At 57.5% G+C, this 17,694-nt stretch overlaps 1 protein-coding gene across 1 annotated transcript in view; it reads left to right on the forward strand.

Annotated features, from left to right (window-relative positions):
• The window catches only part of ALPL (alkaline phosphatase, biomineralization associated), a 50,373-nt gene extending 33,543 nt beyond the window's left edge, over positions 1-16,830 (forward strand). Inside the window, exons 2-11 of the mRNA XM_081817658.1 lie at positions 2,205-2,324; positions 2,665-2,780; positions 3,908-4,082; positions 4,865-5,040; positions 8,182-8,325; positions 10,208-10,277; positions 12,326-12,460; positions 14,338-14,529; positions 15,038-15,157; positions 15,833-16,830. Coding sequence (XP_081673784.1) covers positions 2,309-2,324; positions 2,665-2,780; positions 3,908-4,082; positions 4,865-5,040; positions 8,182-8,325; positions 10,208-10,277; positions 12,326-12,460; positions 14,338-14,529; positions 15,038-15,157; positions 15,833-16,098 — 1,410 coding nt within the window. The 5' untranslated portion in view covers positions 2,205-2,308 and the 3' untranslated portion in view covers positions 16,099-16,830. The remainder of the gene's footprint in view (positions 1-2,204; positions 2,325-2,664; positions 2,781-3,907; positions 4,083-4,864; positions 5,041-8,181; positions 8,326-10,207; positions 10,278-12,325; positions 12,461-14,337; positions 14,530-15,037; positions 15,158-15,832) is intronic.
• Positions 16,831-17,694: the final 864 nt, after the last annotated feature.

Genomic DNA, 17,694 nt, shown 5'->3' on the forward strand with positions numbered 1-17,694 from the left:
TTTTTTTTTTTTTTTAAGATTTTATTTATTTGCGAGAGAGAGAATGAGAGACAGAGAGCATGAGAGGGAGGAGGGTCAGAGGGAGAAGCAGACTCCCTGCCGAGCAGGGAGCCCGATGCGGGACTCGATCCCGGGACTCCAGGATCATGACCTGAGCCGAAGGCAGTCGCTTAACCAACTGAGCCACCCAGGCGCCCTGTCTCCTCTTTTTTTTTAAATTAGGTATAACTTATAGTAAAGTGCACCAATCAAAAATGTATAGCCTTGTGAATTCTTACATATTTTATGCCCATGCAACCACCATCCAGATTAAGAGAGAACATTTGCAGTCATGGGACACTAAGGGCTTTCGTATGCACTCCCCAACCAAGCCCGCCCCCAAGCCGAAGGAAGTGCCCTAGCTTACTCCTGCCACCACACATGAATTGAGCCTGTTTGGAACTCATGTACATGGAATTATATGGTACGTACTGACAAGTACTCTTCCCCTAGCATTATGTTCTGAGCATTTGTGCATGTCATGTAATGTTCTCCAAAAACAATGGCCTCCTGATACTCAGTTGTCCAAGGCCATGATTGCTTAAGCCAGTCCTCTGACAATGAAGTCAGTTTCACATCCACTAACCCCTTCTCAGGGTCAGGCCCTGGGGGGTGGCGCTGGTCCAATAGACAAGGGCTCTCGCCAGTCTTTTCCGGTCTCACGAGGAGCATCCCGAGCAGGGAGTCTGGCAGAGTGGGATCACAGCTGGAAGCAAGAAGAAGGAATGGATGCAGGGCAGGCTGACGTCAGCCCAGCCCCTGGAGGAAAGGGGGGTCTGCCCGATGATGTTCGGGAAGGGGAGGGAAGGAAAGGACTGGTTGTCGGTAAGTCAAGACGGGAAGTAGTGCATCACCACCCAGATCGCACCCAAATGGCCAGAGAAGCTCCTTGACCTACGCCTTGCCACTGTAGTAGGTGTGGAGGAAGGCAGGAGATAGGAACCAGCCCTGATCAAACCACCACCGGCTCTGGAATTTGTTGAGACTCGATCTCAATCCTAAAACTGCCTCTAGGAAGCTATGGACTCCCATTTTCCTGGGGGCAGAAACTCAGATGTTGGGAATCTGCCTCAAGGTGCACAGCTGGTTGGGAGGGCCAAGGCTCCCCAGCCTCCAGCGTGGGCCTCTGCCTGTGAGGCCTGAAATGCGTGAAGTCGGCAGAGCCCTTCATTAGGGCGGTGGCCCCGGAGGCTGCCAGGGGGAGGCGGCGCGGACTAGTCTGCGGGGCCTCTGCTTGTAGGAACAAGGGATTCCAGGTCTGGCATGGAATTATTCCTGGGGGTGCGTGATGGTGATCTCCTGGGGGTCAAGTATGTCATTTATTGAACCCGACCGCCCCCCTCCCCGCACAGTGACCCTGAGAGGAATCTACAAACAACCGCATTTGGCAGGGAAGGAAATGGAGTTTCAGAGAGGTGTGACCTGCCCCCACGGGGGTCCTTGGCACAGCTGTGGTTGTCACTGAGGTCTGTCAGGCACTGCAACTGTGTTCTTTCCATTGGAGGATTGACTGCTAGACACACGGGGGCAGGGTGGAGGGTGCGGTGGGGGTGGGGAAGAAGAGCATTCCTGGTTCCCAGTTTTTCTCAAGACTAAGGACAGGGACATCCTCCTCTTGGCTAATTTCTCCTAACAGGGGTGAGATTGTGCGTGGCTGCTTGAAATCGGATTCGTTAAACAAAAGGCAGTCTTGCTTTCCAGTACTGCTGTCCGTGCTGTTGCTAACTGAGGTTTCTGCTGACTTTAATGAATAAGCCAAGCAGAGTTTATAATTGATGGCTGGATGGATACCTCTGGGGACTCCTGCAGGTGAAAGTAGTTTGTTCTCTTGAACAGATTAAACATTACCCTCGTAATTGTGCTTGCACAATTCATTTGCTGCCTTAGCAGAATGTCTCTGTACGGGGTGGAAAGAAACAGCGTGGGCTCCGGGGAGTGGAGCCAGAGCTGTGTGGCCCTGGACACATTGGTTGGTGTCTCTGAGCCGTGGACTGGCCCAGGTCTACAGACCACACAATGGCTGGCGGACATAGACAGCCCGGCTCCCTCCCCCAAGTCCAGGCAGCCCTGCCCTCAGGCACAAGAAGTTGGGGTATCTGTAATGTCTGGGGAGGGGAAGCTGCCCCCCACCCCTGCCATAAAACTCTGCCTCTCTGTCTCTACAGAGAAAGAGAAAGACCCCAAGTACTGGAGAGACCAAGCTCAGCAGACCCTGAAATATGCCCTCAGGCTTCAGAAGCTCAACACCAATGTGGCTAAGAATGTCATCATGTTCCTGGGAGATGGTGAGGCCTGGGGGTCCCCGAGAACATGGCTGGGTGGGGGCACCTAGGTAGGGGCTCAGGGAGCCAGGCTGTGGTGGAGAGGGCTGTGTTGAAGAGGCTGGGGCCCGGCGGGGGGAGCATGTTTAAGGGGTTGGGGGGCCAGGCTGTGGACCCAACAGGTCTGTGTGCTCTGCCAGGCAGTCCCTGAGGGTCTGGGGAGGGGAGGGAAAAAGGGGCCACAGAACCGTGCTCTGGTGCCCACGCCCCACCCAGCCTTGGCCCCAAACTAGAGAAGTGTAGGTGCCCAAGATGAAGAGGCGGGGAGCCCGAGAGACTGAGGCTCCCCCTTTCCCTGCTGCAGGGATGGGTGTCTCCACCGTGACGGCTGCCCGCATCCTCAAGGGTCAGCTCCACCACAACCCCGGGGAGGAGACCAGGCTGGAGATGGACAAGTTCCCTTACGTGGCCCTCTCCAAGGTGAGTTCGGCCGCCCCGGGCCTAAGCCCCCCACCTCTCAGCTTGGCCACACCGAGGAAGGGCAGGGGAGTCGGGCCTGCGGGTGAGGCGGTCAGCCCTCCTGGGGTCTCCGCGGCCCCACTGTGGAAGGAGGATAGCAACAGCTGCTCGCCAAGACTTGATCTTGGGGGTCTTAGTTGTCGATTTAAAAATCGATTGACGTATAACCAGCACAGAGGAAAGCGCACGTGCCCCAGCGGGCGGCTTGAGTTTTCACAGACTGCACCTGTCTGCGTAGCCGGTGTCCAGGCTAAGTGACGGCAGCCGGCAGGCCCCCAGCTCTCCCCCAGCCCCTTGTCCCCCCGACCCCCCTGGCTTCCAACACCACCGAGGAGCTGTTCTGCTTTTGTCCTTGCTGTCCGCGGAACCCCGCGGCGTGTGTGCTTCTGCGCTGGCCCTGCTGCGTTCATTCCCTCCCCAGGCGCCGCCGGGTGGTAGATTAGTGGGGGCAGCTCTTGTGCTGGGGTCCCTGCTGGGGTCCCTGCTGGGGCCGTTATGTACTGAACATCCTCTGGACACCCTGGGTTGGGCCCAGGGCTCACTTCTGGGAGAACGGCAGTGGCTGGGATTTTTTTCTGTGGCTCACAGGCTGGTGGGGAAGGAAGACAGGCAAATAGTTTTAGGTCAACCAGAGGTCTGAATGGGGGAGGGAGGGGGGCCTTTTTCCCCATTCTAGATCCTGCTGCCCCCTCACTTTTCCTCCCTTTTTCCCAGCCTCCCCCCCGTCACTTTTTCAAGGACCCCCCCTTCTCTAGGACTCACCTGCCTCCCCCACCCCCTTGCTGGCTCCCACAGCCCCAGCCGCAGAGAGAGGCCTGAGTGACCCGGCCCCCACCCCCCTGCATGTTGGAGGGCTGCCCTCGCCCCTTCCCGCTGCCCTGGCCACCAGGGCACAGGGAGTGGGGGCAGGACACAGTGGCTAGGTGATACTGTGGCTCTGGGGGGCCCTCAGGAGGTAGCGGGGCTTCGCCAAGGCCACAGGAGGCCTCTCTGTCTCCGTCATGCCCGTCCTCAGGGTGTGAGTGGGGGTGAGGTGGAGGCCACCAGCAAGGCCTGGCCGACGCCTGACGCCCCTTCCCCACCCGCAGACGTACAACACCAACGCTCAGGTCCCTGACAGCGCGGGTACTGCGACAGCCTACTTGTGTGGGGTGAAGGCCAACGAGGGCACCGTGGGGGTGAGCGCAGCCACCCAGCGCACCCAGTGCAACACGACTCAGGGGAACGAGGTCACCTCCATCCTGCGCTGGGCCAAGGACGCTGGTGAGTGGGGGTAGTGGCAGGGAGTGGGGCCCGGCTCTGTGTCCTGTCTGGGCCTCAGTCTGCCCCCACTGGATAATGGGGAGAGGCAGAGAAAGATGCTCTCCAGGGCTTTTCCAGCTCTGGTGGCTGGGAGCCTGGGGGATGTTCGTGGAATCCCTTCCATGCCCGGGAAGGCTAGTGGCTTAGGGGGTTACTCAGATGTGGGTTCCAGTCCTGGCTCATTTCCCTGAGTCTCTTTATTTGACAATAAAATGGCCATGAAAACATGGCCCCCTTATCCGTATGGTGTGAGGAAGGTAAAGAACGTAGCCTGGTGCTGGCCCCGTGGGAGATCAGTGTCTGCTTCTCCCTTCCTCCCTGGAAGTGGGGGCCCTGGCTGGTGTCCTGGGAACTTTGGGGTCAGGGTATGAGGTCGACTGACAAGGTGACAGAGCCACACCACCTGAGAGCCCTTAGGAGGGCCCCTGTGTTCTTGTAGGGCACCCGGGGGGCTTCCTGTTGGGGGAGGGGTTCTGCAGGGTACGTGATGGAGGGGAGGACCCCGGCCCAGGTGCTCACAGCTCAAGGGCCATCAAGGAGGGGAGGGCCACAGAGGTAAAGGGAGCTGTGCTGCCGTGATCTTCAGAAGCCACCGTCCCCCCCACCAACCCCTGCAGGACTGGTGGGGAGACTGAGGCCCAGGCAGTCAGTGGAATGGATGGGAGGCCAGTCTTTAGTCAGGAGAGGGAAGGAGAAGACAGCTTGGACAGCCCCATCCCCAATCGTCCTCTCCCACATGCCAGGGAAGTCTGTGGGCATTGTGACCACCACGAGAGTGAACCACGCCACCCCCAGTGCTGCCTACGCCCACTCTGCTGACCGGGATTGGTACTCAGACAACGAGATGCCCCCGGAGGCCGTGAGCCAGGGCTGCAAGGACATTGCCTACCAGCTCATGCACAACGTCAGGGACATCGAGGCGAGTGTGGGGGTGGAGGCTGCTCAGGGGCGGGCGGGCTTGTGAGGCGGGGCCTCTGGTGGGCCTCAGGCCTCTGCCGGCTCAGAAGAAGCGGCCGACCTGGCTCCCCACACACCTGGGAGGCTCCCAGCCCATTAGGGGATTTGCGGTTGGGCAGGGAGCATTGGAGGCTTTCTCCGCGGTGGGGCTGAGGGATAAGCCCTGATGTGGCTGCCACCACACCCCAAGAATCAGGCGCCCAGGGATTATTCTGTAAGTTGGGATCTGGCACTGTACCATCAGCCCTGCCCGCCAGCACGGGGAGGTAGGGGTGACCCTGTGGCCATCTGAGGGGAGCACCTGCCCTGCACCTGCCCACAGGCACAGACAGGCCCGTGTCCCGTGCGCCCGACCAGGAAGCCCGGAGAGGCGGTGGTGTGGGCAGTGGTTAGCACGAGTGCCCATGTTGGAACCTCCAGGCTTCCGGTCCTTGCCCTGCCGCTTGCTAGCTGTGTGACCTTGGGTCGGTTAACCTCTGTAGCTTCCCTTTGACAGCCCGTTTGTGACATGTGCCTCCCTCGTCAGCCCACTGCAAGATCCAAATAAAATAAGCCCTTGGAGTTTAGTAAGGCCTGGCGCCTAGTGGGTTCGCAGAAGGTGGTGGCATTCGGCGCAAGCCACACAGGCCGGCCCCGAGTCCCAGCTTCGGCACCCAGGCCGTCTCGTGTGCGCAGGCGCGAACACACAGCCCAGATGCTGTTCCCTTCCCTACTCTGTTCTTAACGGAGGCCCTCCAGCTTGCTCCTTTTTTAGGCTCTTGTTGCCCACTTCTGGGGTCTGGCGAGGGGGCAAGGGGATTTTAGCTCCCTGAAACTAAAATGGGGGTTCAGTGAGGCTCAGAGAAAGCCCCAGGTCCCACCTACCCCTCACCTGCTCCTACCACCACCAGACAAACGGACTGGCTCCCGGACCCTCTGTCCCCCATGTACCACCCCAATTCCCAAGGCCCCTCTCCCCACCCATGACTTCCCTTTTCTAAGCAGTGGACTGAGCACCCCCTTTCAGGACAAACAGTCCCGGCAGCCCCTCCTAGTGAGCATGTATCTGAGGCCAGGCCTCTGTCCTGACTTTGCCTCCACCTGATGAACATCCTGGGGCAAGTTGCTTCCTCTTCCTGAGCCTCAGTTTCCCCACCTGTGCAACAAGAATAGAGAGCCCCACCTGCCCCCTCCCAGGGCCGCTGGAGGCCGAGATGAGGTCATGGATGTGAGAACATTTGTTGTACAAGTGCAGGGTGTAATTATGGGGCCGCTGCTCGGGGAGATGTGCCAGGAACAGCCTGAGAGGGGGACAGGAGCTTAGGGAAGACTTCTCCGTGGGGCGAGGGTGGACTGGGGTGCTCGGGTCACTGGGGGTTGAGCTGGGGCATGAGTGAGGGGGTGAACCAGGGTGAACACTGCCCCCCTTCCCCTCTCCTCTCCCGCTTTGCCCTCCCGTCCGCTCCTGCATCTCCACCACCCCAAAGCCCCCCAGCCCCCAGGCTGCACATGAAACACAACTCCTAGTGTCCGCCCTGAAAATAAATATCTTTTGCTAAAAAAAAAAAAAAAAGAAAAAAAAAAGAAAAAGGAAAGAAAGAAAGAAAGACACAAACCCAAACCCCAAAGCCAAACAGCAAGTCTGTTATTTGGGAGTTTAATGAGCGTGTGAAGTCCCTGCTGGGGCTGGAAATGATGAGGCTCCAGGCAAGAAGATTGGGGGCTTCATTTTCCATCTGAAAATGCCAAGAGGTCAGGTTCTGTGGGAACGGGGGTGGCGAGCCGTGGGCCGGTGACCCGGGGTCCCCTCTCCTTCGTCTCATAGCCTGCCCCACCCCCAGAGCTCCTGCCTGGGGCTGGCGGGGAGGAACTCGCCTCTTTGGAAGTACTCTGATGTCCGCTACTTCGGCCAGTGAGAACGGCTTCGGCCGGGGCCGCCTGCGGGTGTCCGGACCGCGTGGGAATACTGCATTACTGCATTTCCTTCTGCGGCCATCCTGACCATTTGACAGATAAGGAAACGGAGGCTCAGAGAGGTGAAGTGACAGGCCCTTGGCCTGTAAGTGACAGAGTTGGAGTCAAAAACCCCAAGTCTGACTTCCAAGCCCGTGCCCTTTCCAGTTCCCCATGACCCAGGCTGTCCCCGGGCGCCTTCCCCACCCCGCCATCCGCCTGGACTCCGGGGTTCTCAGGAGGGAGTGAAGCGGAAGGCAGAGCAGGGAACATAGGAAATGTCAGGCCTGGGGCGGTGGATCTGAGGCCAGCCATAGCTGGGCTCTGCTCTCCCAAGGTGTCCAGGGGCGGCGGCCTGGCCTGGCGCCCGCGGTGACAGGAGGACACCAGTGTGGCGGTCACCGCAGGTGGTGGCTATTATGCTCTTGGCCCCATTTTAAAAATAGTCAGGACTTCAAACATGGACTCCCAAGGAAAACAAACAGTCCCGCGTCCGTCCGCCCACGCACGCCAGCCGTGGTGAGTAAAATTAGCCTGGCGGGGACTACACAGATGTGAACGCCGGCCACTGTTTGCCCCGGCTCCCGGCCGGGCTGCCCCGAGACCTCCCTGGCAGAGGCTCTGGCCTGCGGCGTGCTGCTTCCCACTGGGGACAGGAGGCTCTGCAGATGGACCAGGGCCCCCGTGCTGGGGTCAGGGAAGCCCCAGGTTCGAATCCTGGCTAAGGCCATGTGGCCTTAGGGGGAAAAGAAATCACATGTCTGCTCCCATTTCTTTAGTTGGAAAATGGGGACACAGGTTCCCTGGCAGCCTTGGTACTGAAGTTGATTAAGATGATGTATCTGACGTGTTTAGTGACTGACACGCTGTGAGCGCTCTGTAGATGGTGTTATTCTTACACGAGTGGGAACAGAGTCAGGCTTCTGGAAAGCCAGGTAGGAGGAGTTACCAGTATTTCACCCAGAAGCCCCAAACCACGGTCCTAATATATTCACGATTTCATCTCCCCAAGTGGAAAAGCAGAGGCTTGGGGTGGGTGGTGTGGACCGAAACCAAGACTCTCCGAGCTGGAGAAGCGTCCACACTTGGGGACGCTTATGCCCAGCGCCTCCGGGAGCCCAGCTCTTGAGGCTTGGAACCCTGGGGTACTGATGGCTTCTGTCCCCTGTAGGTGATCATGGGGGGAGGCCGGAAGTACATGTTCCCCAAGAATAGCACCGACGTGGAGTATGAGACGGACGAGAAGTCCAGGGGCACGAGGCTGGACAGCCTGAACCTCATCGACATCTGGAAGAGCTTCAAACCGAGACACAAGGTAACCCATTCAGGGGCCAGGAGGCTACAGGGCTGGCTTGTGGTGGGAGGGGCTGGGCGACCCCTCTCTGAATCTCAGTTTGTTTCCTCCTTTGTGGGGAGGGGGTCGTAATTCTTACCTCGATGGAACCAAATGGTCTAACAGATACATGAATGGCACATAGTAGGTGATCAGTCAGTTCTTCCCTTCAGGGGCGGGCACCCAGGGGAGCTAGGCAGTGAGGAGGGTGGGCCACAGAATCACCTGCATGGACATTCAGGCCACTTGAGCCCCTACTGTGTGCAGGGCCCCTCACTGGGCATGAATTCCAAAAGATGAATCAGATGGTCAAGGGATTGTGGATCACTCTGTGCTTGGATGGCGAGAAGCCCAGGAGCTACGGGAACCGGAGGGGACAGACCGCAAGGGGGGGCTGACAAGCCCTGAGGAGGAGGAGGAGGGGTGGAGGTGGCAGGGAGGGGAGTGTGCGAGCCCTCCGTGGTGACTTGGTTTGGCCCCCGCGAGGGCACGTGCAGGGGAAGGAAGCCTGGAGCGCTGGACGGGCCTGAGTATTGGCTCCCCGGGATGGCTCTGGCAGCCGCTGAGCCTGGGGCAGATGGGGTCTGGAAATGACTGTGGTCAGGACTGAAGACAGTGGGGAACAGCCTGGGAGCCACTTTGATGTCACTCTGGGGTTGGGTTTCTGAGGGTTCCAGGACTGGCCCCCGGGGGGAGCCTTGTGGGATGGGGCTGGGCCAAAAGCAAGGTGGGGGCAAGGGCCTGAGGATGGCCCCCACAGGGTGGATGAGGGTGGGACTGCGCTGCTTTGAACCCTTTCCATTCGTCTGAGTCAGCCCCGGCCAGGCCAGAGCCCCATCCTGGCCCAAGCCAGAGAGAGATTGCTCCTCCCAGCCTCAGTTTCTCTACGCGGAACATGGGGCCAGGGTTTAACCCTTCTAGCCTGGGTAGGTGCTTAACCCTGGAGCTCAGTGTAGACTCCAAGAGGGAGAGATTGGACCCTTCTAGAGTCACACTCCCCTTCACTGCTGAGTGGCTCTGTCATCTGTGTCTCAGTATCCTTGTCTGCAAAATGGGCATAACAGTACTTCCCTCATAGGGCTGATGTGAGAACCGAATGAGGTAACACAGGAGAACCAGCTCAGCGAAGCAGGACAGGGGAGCCCCACTTCCTCAGCCTTCTCGCCCTCCTTTCCATAACAGCCCCCGAGACTCCAGAACCACAGATCCCGATGTCATTGCCCAGAGAAGGGCAATTTTCCTCATCCTCGTTGCCCTGAGGATGCACAGCTGATTCTTGGCCATGCCATGACCCCCAGCCCAGCACTGAGTGGTGCCATCTCCAGATAAGTCGGCCAGCTTCTTCCTGTGGCCTCTGTCCTGGGGAAGCCACACTTCCTTTATCACCCTCTCCAGTGGGGTCACTGGGGCAGAGTAGGGCTTTACTTCCTCCTTGGCTCTCCACAGCTTCCGTAACACCCCCAGCCCGTGCCTCTTGATGGTTACTCCATAGCTGGGGACCCATAGCTTCCTCTTCTTGGCTCCATGATCCCTCCCTGCTGTTTGAAACTCTCCTTCCTGACCCCAGGCTGATCACTGGCTTCTTGTCCTCCAGGGCCCCATGAGGACATCACCTCCACTAGGAGGCCCTCCCCGATGCTGCCTCTGGGCTCACAGCGCCCCCCAACCCTCCATTCTCATTCTCCTGCATTAGAATTGTAGAATTGCCTGTTCATCATTTCTTAAAGGCAGATGGTAGATCCTCAGGGAGGGATTAGTAAATGGCTGAAGGAAACAAATATATTCCCTAGACCCTGAGAGCAGCTGGGGTCAGTCCTCCCAACCCCCCAGCCCCCACGTAGCTAACACAGGCCCTTCCTCCTAGCACTCTCACTATGTCTGGAACCGTACCGAACTCCTGACCCTCGACCCCTACACTGTGGACTACCTCTTGGGTAAGTGGGGGTGTGGGGGGTGGAGTGGAGGACACCCAGCTGGGTGCCCTGGGGCTGGGACTGTGAGTCCAGCACCTAGGGGGCCAAGGCCCTGGCCTTCCCCCTACTTAGGGACCTTGCTCTGAGGCTCTAGGGCCTGGGAGAGGTGAGGAAGGGGTTTGGGTTCATAGAATTGGGCCTGAAATCTGCTGCTTGTGGAGAGCGAATGGTTCCATTGAGCACAAAGGGGAACAGAAGCTCAGGTTGGGGAAGAGACTGCGGTGTGCCACTCGGCCCATTAGCATCCTGGCCCAGGTAAATCTGACCCCTGGCTGGGGCGGGAGACCTGGAGCCAGCCCTGCTGTGTGGCCCGGGCAGAAGCCCGCCAGGCTATCTCTGCTGGTCTTGACTAGGGGTTGTCCCCCAGGGAGTGGGGAGCAGGGGAGGGGCCCTGACCCGGTGGAATGAGGCCCTGAGCCCCACCATGCCAACACCTGGGTCCCCTGTCCCACCTGGCGTTGTGCCCAGTGAGTGGTGGCAAAATCTGTAAACCTTTCCCAAGGGGCACAGCCCCTAGGTCCTGGGTGTGTCATTGGAGGTTATGGGCTCAAAGCTGGGCACCTTGGAGGATCCCCCAGACACACGTGCACACACGCACGCGCGCACACACACGCACTGCTTGCCTGGGTCACACAGCAAACACCCTGTGCCACCAACAGGCTGTGGAGAGCCGTGCAAGTCCCCATGTGGCACATCTGGCCCGCTCGTGGGTCTTAGAGCCAGAGTGCTGGGTTCAGATCCCACTCTACCACCTGTAAGCTGTCCGACCTTGGGCAAGTGATTTCTCCTCTCTGTGCCTCAGTTTTCTCTCCTATAAAGGAGGAGTGATGACTGTTCTGTAAGATGGGGCTAATGACATCAGGGCCATCATGGGTACACATGAGCCAATGCATTGTATGAGTTGTTATCTCCAAATTACCTCCAAACTTAACAGTTTAAAAGAAGAGTAAACCGAAAATAAATAAAAAGTAAAAATAAAACGAGTAAACATTTATTACTTCACACAGTTTCTTGGGGCCAGGAATATCGAGCAGCTTGGCTGGGTCTCCCATGAGGTTGCAGTCATCTGAAGGCTTGGTCCCTGCCACATGGAGCTCTCCGTAGAGTTGGTGGGGTGTCCTTACAACATGGCAGCTGGCTTCAAGGCTAAAGCCATATCTTATGCCCTGGTCTGGAAGTCATATAGCATCATTTCTGCAGTATTCTGTTGGACACTCAGGATCATCTTAGCGTAGGAGGGGACACACAAGGGTATAAATTCCAGAAGGCAGGGATTATAGGGCGCCATCTTGGAGGCTGGTGCCCGTGTGCTTCCAAAGCCCCTAGAAGGGCATGTGGCACACGGCATTCTGTCCGTTGGAGCTCTTGTCTGGCTGTGCACATACTCCCGGGAGGGGCAAGGTGTTCTGGATCCAGAACATCTAGGGCAGGAAGCACCAACCTGGTACATGTGGAATCTTGTGACTTGGGCAAGGAATGGATCGATCGTATTTCGTAAGGGAGAAAACCAAGCTCAGGGAACAGAAGGGACAGTGAGCCAAACCTTCTAGTACTTCCCTGCACAGGGCACTATGCCTTTCAAGCCTGACCTGTACATGGCAGGTAAGTATACATCCAAGCTGCCCCACTGCGTCCATGGTCCTCTGCCTGGGGGTTGCCGTGCTGTGTCCGGAGCCCTTCAGACTTGGGACTGCACTGATGGATTTAAATCCTGGATCGCCCACTTCGCAGCTGAAGACACCAAGCTACTGACCACTCATGCCTCAGCCTCCTCTGTAAAATGGACGTGGTGATCCCCTCGCCATAGTGCGGCTGTGAAGGGGGAATGAGGCAGTGCTCGCAAGGCGCTGGGCACAGTTTGGACCCACCTGTGGGCAGCTTCCTCCCTGCTTGCTCTAACCCCAAGTTGTGTGTGGGGAACCTGTTCCCTGAGACAGCCCAGGCTCCTTGGGGAGGGGGGGGTCTCCTGGCAGGGTCACAGGAAAACTCACTGTCCGCGTCCTCCTCAGGTCTCTTTGAGCCGGGGGACATGCAGTACGAGCTGAACAGGAACAACGTGACTGACCCGTCACTCTCCGAGATGGTGGAGGTAGCCATCAAGATTCTGAGCAAGAACCCCAAAGGCTTCTTCTTGCTGGTGGAAGGTAGGGCCCCAGGCCTGGCTGCAGGGCCACTTCCCTGGGAGCCTCTGGGTATATAGCCCTGGGATCCAGGGATGGGGTGCTCCAACTCTCAAAGACAACCATCCACTATTGGGGAAGACGGGTTATGCATGGTGTTGAAGCTCCCAGCCCAACAAGCTGTTTTCCTTTGAGCATGAGGATAACCTGTCAGACCAACTAGTCCAGGAAGGCTTCCCAGAAGAGGAGGTGGGAGCCTTCCTTTTGGGGGTCCCTCCCTAAGGCCCCTCAGCTTCACTCCTCCCAAAAGACAGGTCCAGGGTCATCCTCGGCAGATGCCTATCAATCTGAGGAGCCCTCAGCTGGTTGGTGGGCATCTGCTGTTACCAGGCCCTTGTGGGGCCAAAGTCAGATTCATGACCCTGAGATATCCTGGGTCCCCCAGACTGGGAGAGCCAGTCCCTTCAAGAGCTGGCAGTGCTGTATGCCAGCGTTCATGGGGGTTCCTAGCGCTGTTGGGAGGCCCTGGAGTCAGGCCTGGGTTCTTTGCTGGTGCTGTCCGACCTCTGTCTGTACATTTCTATAAAGTGAGGCCAAAAATGGTCTTTGAAGGGTTATTAACATCCATTATGTTCAGAGACATAAAGTACTTGGAACAGGGCCCAGCAGAAAATAAATTTTCCGTGTTTCTATTATTACCATTATTATGATTACACAGTAGCTAAGTCAATAACAGTAGGAAGTGTGAGGAAGTGATAAAGTTTCCAGAATCTTCCAGAGTTCTAACAGCCATTGTCTCCCATGGTTCCAGATGTTGCCTCACTGAACTCTCCCTGTACACACACACATACACACACACACACATTTGCACATACACTCTCACCACACACATACACACTCAGGCCCCTCTGCCTTCCAGAGGCCAGCGGCCGCCCGCCCAGCTTGGCAGCTTTCTTGCCAAACCCCGGGGTTCCCACTCAAGCATGGCGGTCTCAGCCTGGCCCGAACAGGCCTCTGACGCCAAGGACCCAGCCAGGAGCCAGTGGTGGTGAGCACGGGCTCCCCCGGGAGCAGTCCTCTTTGTGACTGCTCCCAGAACCACAACAAAGGGAGGACCCACCCTGCCAGCCTGCCAGGCCAGCGTGGTGAGGCTCAGGCCAGTGGGAAGGGAGGACGCCCAGGCCCAGGACCCTCAGAATTGGGAGTCTTCACTCGGGCAGCATCCTCCTGTTAGAGACAAAGAGGGGTCACTTCAGGTCATGCAGCCCTTAGCCATGACCTTGAAGCCAGGTGCAAAGCCAGGCCTCCTGCACCCACCTAGGAGAGTGGCGCCTCAGGCTTCGAGGCCTTTATGGAGGCCTGCCATGGGCACTGCCCAGGCATGGAGAATGAGAGTTACGCCCAAGTTCAAATCCCAGCCGTCCCACCTTGGGTACATCACTTGTGCACCCGAGGCCTCAGTTGCTCCATCTGTAAATGGGGCTGATTGTGCCCATCTCTGCCCAGGATTGTTGTGAAGGGGAAATGAGACACCAGCTTGTTAGGCCTGGCGCCCAGTAGGCACTTAGGCACGCTGGCTCTGTGTCCACCCGTTGGAGGTCTCAGACTCCTTCGAGGAGCTGAGGAAGCTGCTCTGAGAGCCATGCGGGGTGGCGGACAGAGCACCAGCTTTTCAGTCGGGTGGATCTGGCTCCGCTCTTTCCGTGCTTGGGCCCTTGGTCCACAGCCTGTCCTCGCTGAGCCGCCGTAAAGGTCGAATGGCGGCATGACGTGCCTGGCGTGGTACTTGGCACGTGGCTGTTCCCCACCAAAGAATGGTTCCTCCAGCAGTAGTGGCAGGACCTGGGGGGCGCAGATCTTCCCCTCCCCCTAACCCAAGGCCTTTGCCTTGGTGTCTCAAGGAGGAAGGATTGACCATGGGCATCACGAGGGCAAGGCCAAGCAGGCGCTGCACGAGGCGGTGGAGATGGACCGGGCAATTGGGAAGGCAGGCACCATGACCTCCCTGGAAGACACGCTGACTGTCGTCACTGCGGACCACTCCCACGTCTTCACCTTTGGCGGGTACACCCCCCGTGGCAACTCTATCTTTGGTAGGTGGGCCTCGGTTGGGGTGGGCACCAGGCACTCCCACCGTCTGCCCATCGGGGGGCACGAGTAGGGGTGGGAGAGCCAGCAAGCTCAGGGCCTGGCATGTGTGGGATTGTGTGAGAATCGGGTAAGAAAGAGAAGGTACTGTTGTGGGGGGTGGGGGGGCACGGTTACAGGATGAGGGGACAGAGTGAAGTGAGTGCTCGGGTGGGTGGATGCGTGGCTACCTGGATGCTGGGTGGATAGAAGAATGAGAGAGGATGGATGCATGGCCTAGGGAGAAGATGGATGGGTGGATGGACCGACGGACAGGTAGACCAACAGGTGGGAGGGATGTGGGCACAGTGAAAACGGAGGGGTAGTTGGTGGGAAATGAGTCAGGTTTGGAAGGTAGCTTCATGGAGTGGTTCAAGGTTCTTCGCAGGGGATCTAGGGATTGCCAAGCTAGGGCCTGGGGACTGTAGTCTTGGCTCTCCAACGTGACTCCTGGGTCGATGCCTTCCTGCGCAGGTCTGGCCCCCATGGTGAGTGACACGGACAAGAAGCCCTTCACTGCCATCCTGTACGGCAACGGGCCTGGCTACAAGGTGGTAGGCGGTGAGCGAGAGAACGTCTCCATGGTGGACTATGGTGAGATTGCCCAAACCCGGGGCAGGGAGGGTGCAGGGCGCCCCGTGGGGATGGGCCTGGGAACATTGTAGGCTCGTGGCCAAGGTCAGGGGGCTCCAAATAGCCAGGACTGGAGTCAGAACATCTCGAGTCAAATCCCCTTCTGCCACTGAGCGGCTCTGTGACCTTGGGCATGCAGTTTTGCCTTTCTCAGCTTCCCTTTCTTCCGTAAAAGAGTTCTACCTCCCAAGGTTGTCTGAAGGACTAAGTGGGTCTGGAGAACTTAACGTGCCCCGCACCTGTTGCTGTTAGACTGTCATTTTTACTGGCTACGTAATTCCCCAAAGCCGAGCCTTCTCGGTGTGCTCATCCAGTTCCATATTGTTGACTGTTCATTGGCTCACGATGGCCCCAGTAGTCCTTGGGGGTCTAGCTATGCCGCCAATGGTGAGAGGCTCTCCTGGGTTGACTCTTCAGGGATTTTTCTCTTCTGGGGGTCGAGAGGGCAGTCTTCTGTGTCAGAACAGACCCAGCCCCAAATCCTGTGGCCCTTGTATGAAGTGACAGCCCTGCACTGAGCCTCTGTGTCCTCAATAAGAGGAGAGCCTTCGAGCCAGCCTGGAAGGGCAGGGAGAAGCTGCTGCAGAGCCCAGCCCCCTGGCAGGCTCCTCAGCAAGTGTTTCTTCTGGCCCGCAGCTCACAACAACTACCAGGCGCAGTCCGCCGTGCCCCTGCGCCATGAGACCCACGGTGGGGAGGACGTAGCGGTCTTTGCCAAGGGGCCCATGGCACACCTGCTGCACGGTGTCCACGAGCAGAACTACATTCCCCACGTGATGGCTTACGCAGCCTGCATCGGGGCCAACCAGGACCACTGTGCCTCGGCCAGCTCGGCAGGCGGCCCTTCTCCAGGCCCCCTGCTCCTCCTGCTGGCCCTGTTCCCCTTGGGCATCCTGTTCTGAGGGCCCAGGGCCCAGGCACCCACCAGCCTATGATGGATGGCCAGCCTCCCTCTCTCAGCGCGGCCCACCGCCTGGGAGCCCACACCTCAAGGGCCAGGTAGGCAGGGACCTTCACAGCCTCTACAGCTGCCAGAAAGAGGACCCAGGAAACCAAAGTCTGCTGCCCACCTCGCTCCTCTCTGGAATCCTCCACTGGGGCCAGACCAGTTCCTGGCCTCTGGTCTCTGCTCCTTCCCTGCTGCCCCTTTGGCCAACAGAGTAGGTTTCTCTGGGCAGGCAGAGGATGCAGACTGCAGAAATTCTCAAAGGATCTTATTTTTCTAGCAAACACATTTCTCCAGACCTGGAGGCCCTGGAGCTTCCATGGAACATTCCAGATCTGATCTTCCCACTCCCCCTCCCCTTTTGGAACCACCAGGCCCCATCATGCTCATGTCCGTACACCTGCCGGGAGACCCGGTTCTTCTCCGCAGGAGGGGGGTTTGCTCACTCATTCCAGAGCCGCTGGGGGCTCCCAGGAAGTGAACTGGGGCTGGCCATCTGACCCCAGGGCTTCCTGGGCTAGGAAGAGGAGCCTGGACAGGCAGACATTTCTCAGCTCTTAACACACATGCCCACTCCTCTCTGAAGGAACACTCCTGTTTGGAACGGCAAAAAAAAAATTTTTTTTTTCTCTTTTTGGTGTTGGTTAAAAGGGAACACAAAACATTTAAATAAAACTTTCCAAATATTTCTGAGGACAGAACTGAGTCTTTGTGGTCAGTGAGGAAGAGAAAGAAATAAGCTTGGTTTCTCTGGGAGAGAACTGGACTCTGGGCCCAGGAATGCGGGTGGTGAAGGGCCAGGAGGAAGGGGCTCCCTGCTGACCTGGGGGCTTCACCACTCAGTACCTGCGTGACTTTGGACAAATTGCTTTGTATCTCTGTGTCTCCATTTTCTTAACGATAAAACGGGACACAGCCCAGTCCTGGGTTGCTGTGAGAATCCAAGAAGCCTCTGGGCCCTGAAACCCACAGCAAGAAGGCCTCCAAGGGCCCCACGACACCCTTGCCACACAGACAGAGCCACATGCCCTGGCCCAGTGGAACTCATTCATTCATTCAACAAATCGATTTGACCCTTGAACAACCAGGTTTGAATTGCATGGGTCCGCTTACTTACAGATTTTTTTGGATAAATACAGTTCTGTAACTGTATTTTCCTTATGATTTCTTTTTTTAATATAATTTTTAAAAAAGATTTTTTTTATTTATTTGACAGAGAGAGATCACAAGTAGGCAGACAGGCAGGCAGAGGGAGAAGGAGAAGCAGGCTCCCTGCTGAGCACGGAGCCCAATGCGGGGCTCGATCCCAGGACCCTGGGATCATGATCCGAGCCGAAGGCAGACGCTTAACCGACTGAGCCACCCAGGCACCCCTTCCTTATGATTTCTAATAACATTTTCATTCCTCTAGCTGACTTTATTGTAAGAATACAGTCTATATTACATATAATATACATGTGTTAATTGCTTATATTATCAGTAAGGCTTCCAGTCCATAGGAGGCTGTTTGTAGTTCGATTTGGGGGGAGTTGGCGCCCCTTACCCTCGTGTT

This window comes from Leptonychotes weddellii, chromosome 4 (genome assembly GCF_054177405.1).
Source record: "Leptonychotes weddellii isolate Sample4059 chromosome 4, ASM5417740v2, whole genome shotgun sequence".
Taxonomy (NCBI): Eukaryota; Metazoa; Chordata; class Mammalia; order Carnivora; family Phocidae; genus Leptonychotes; species Leptonychotes weddellii.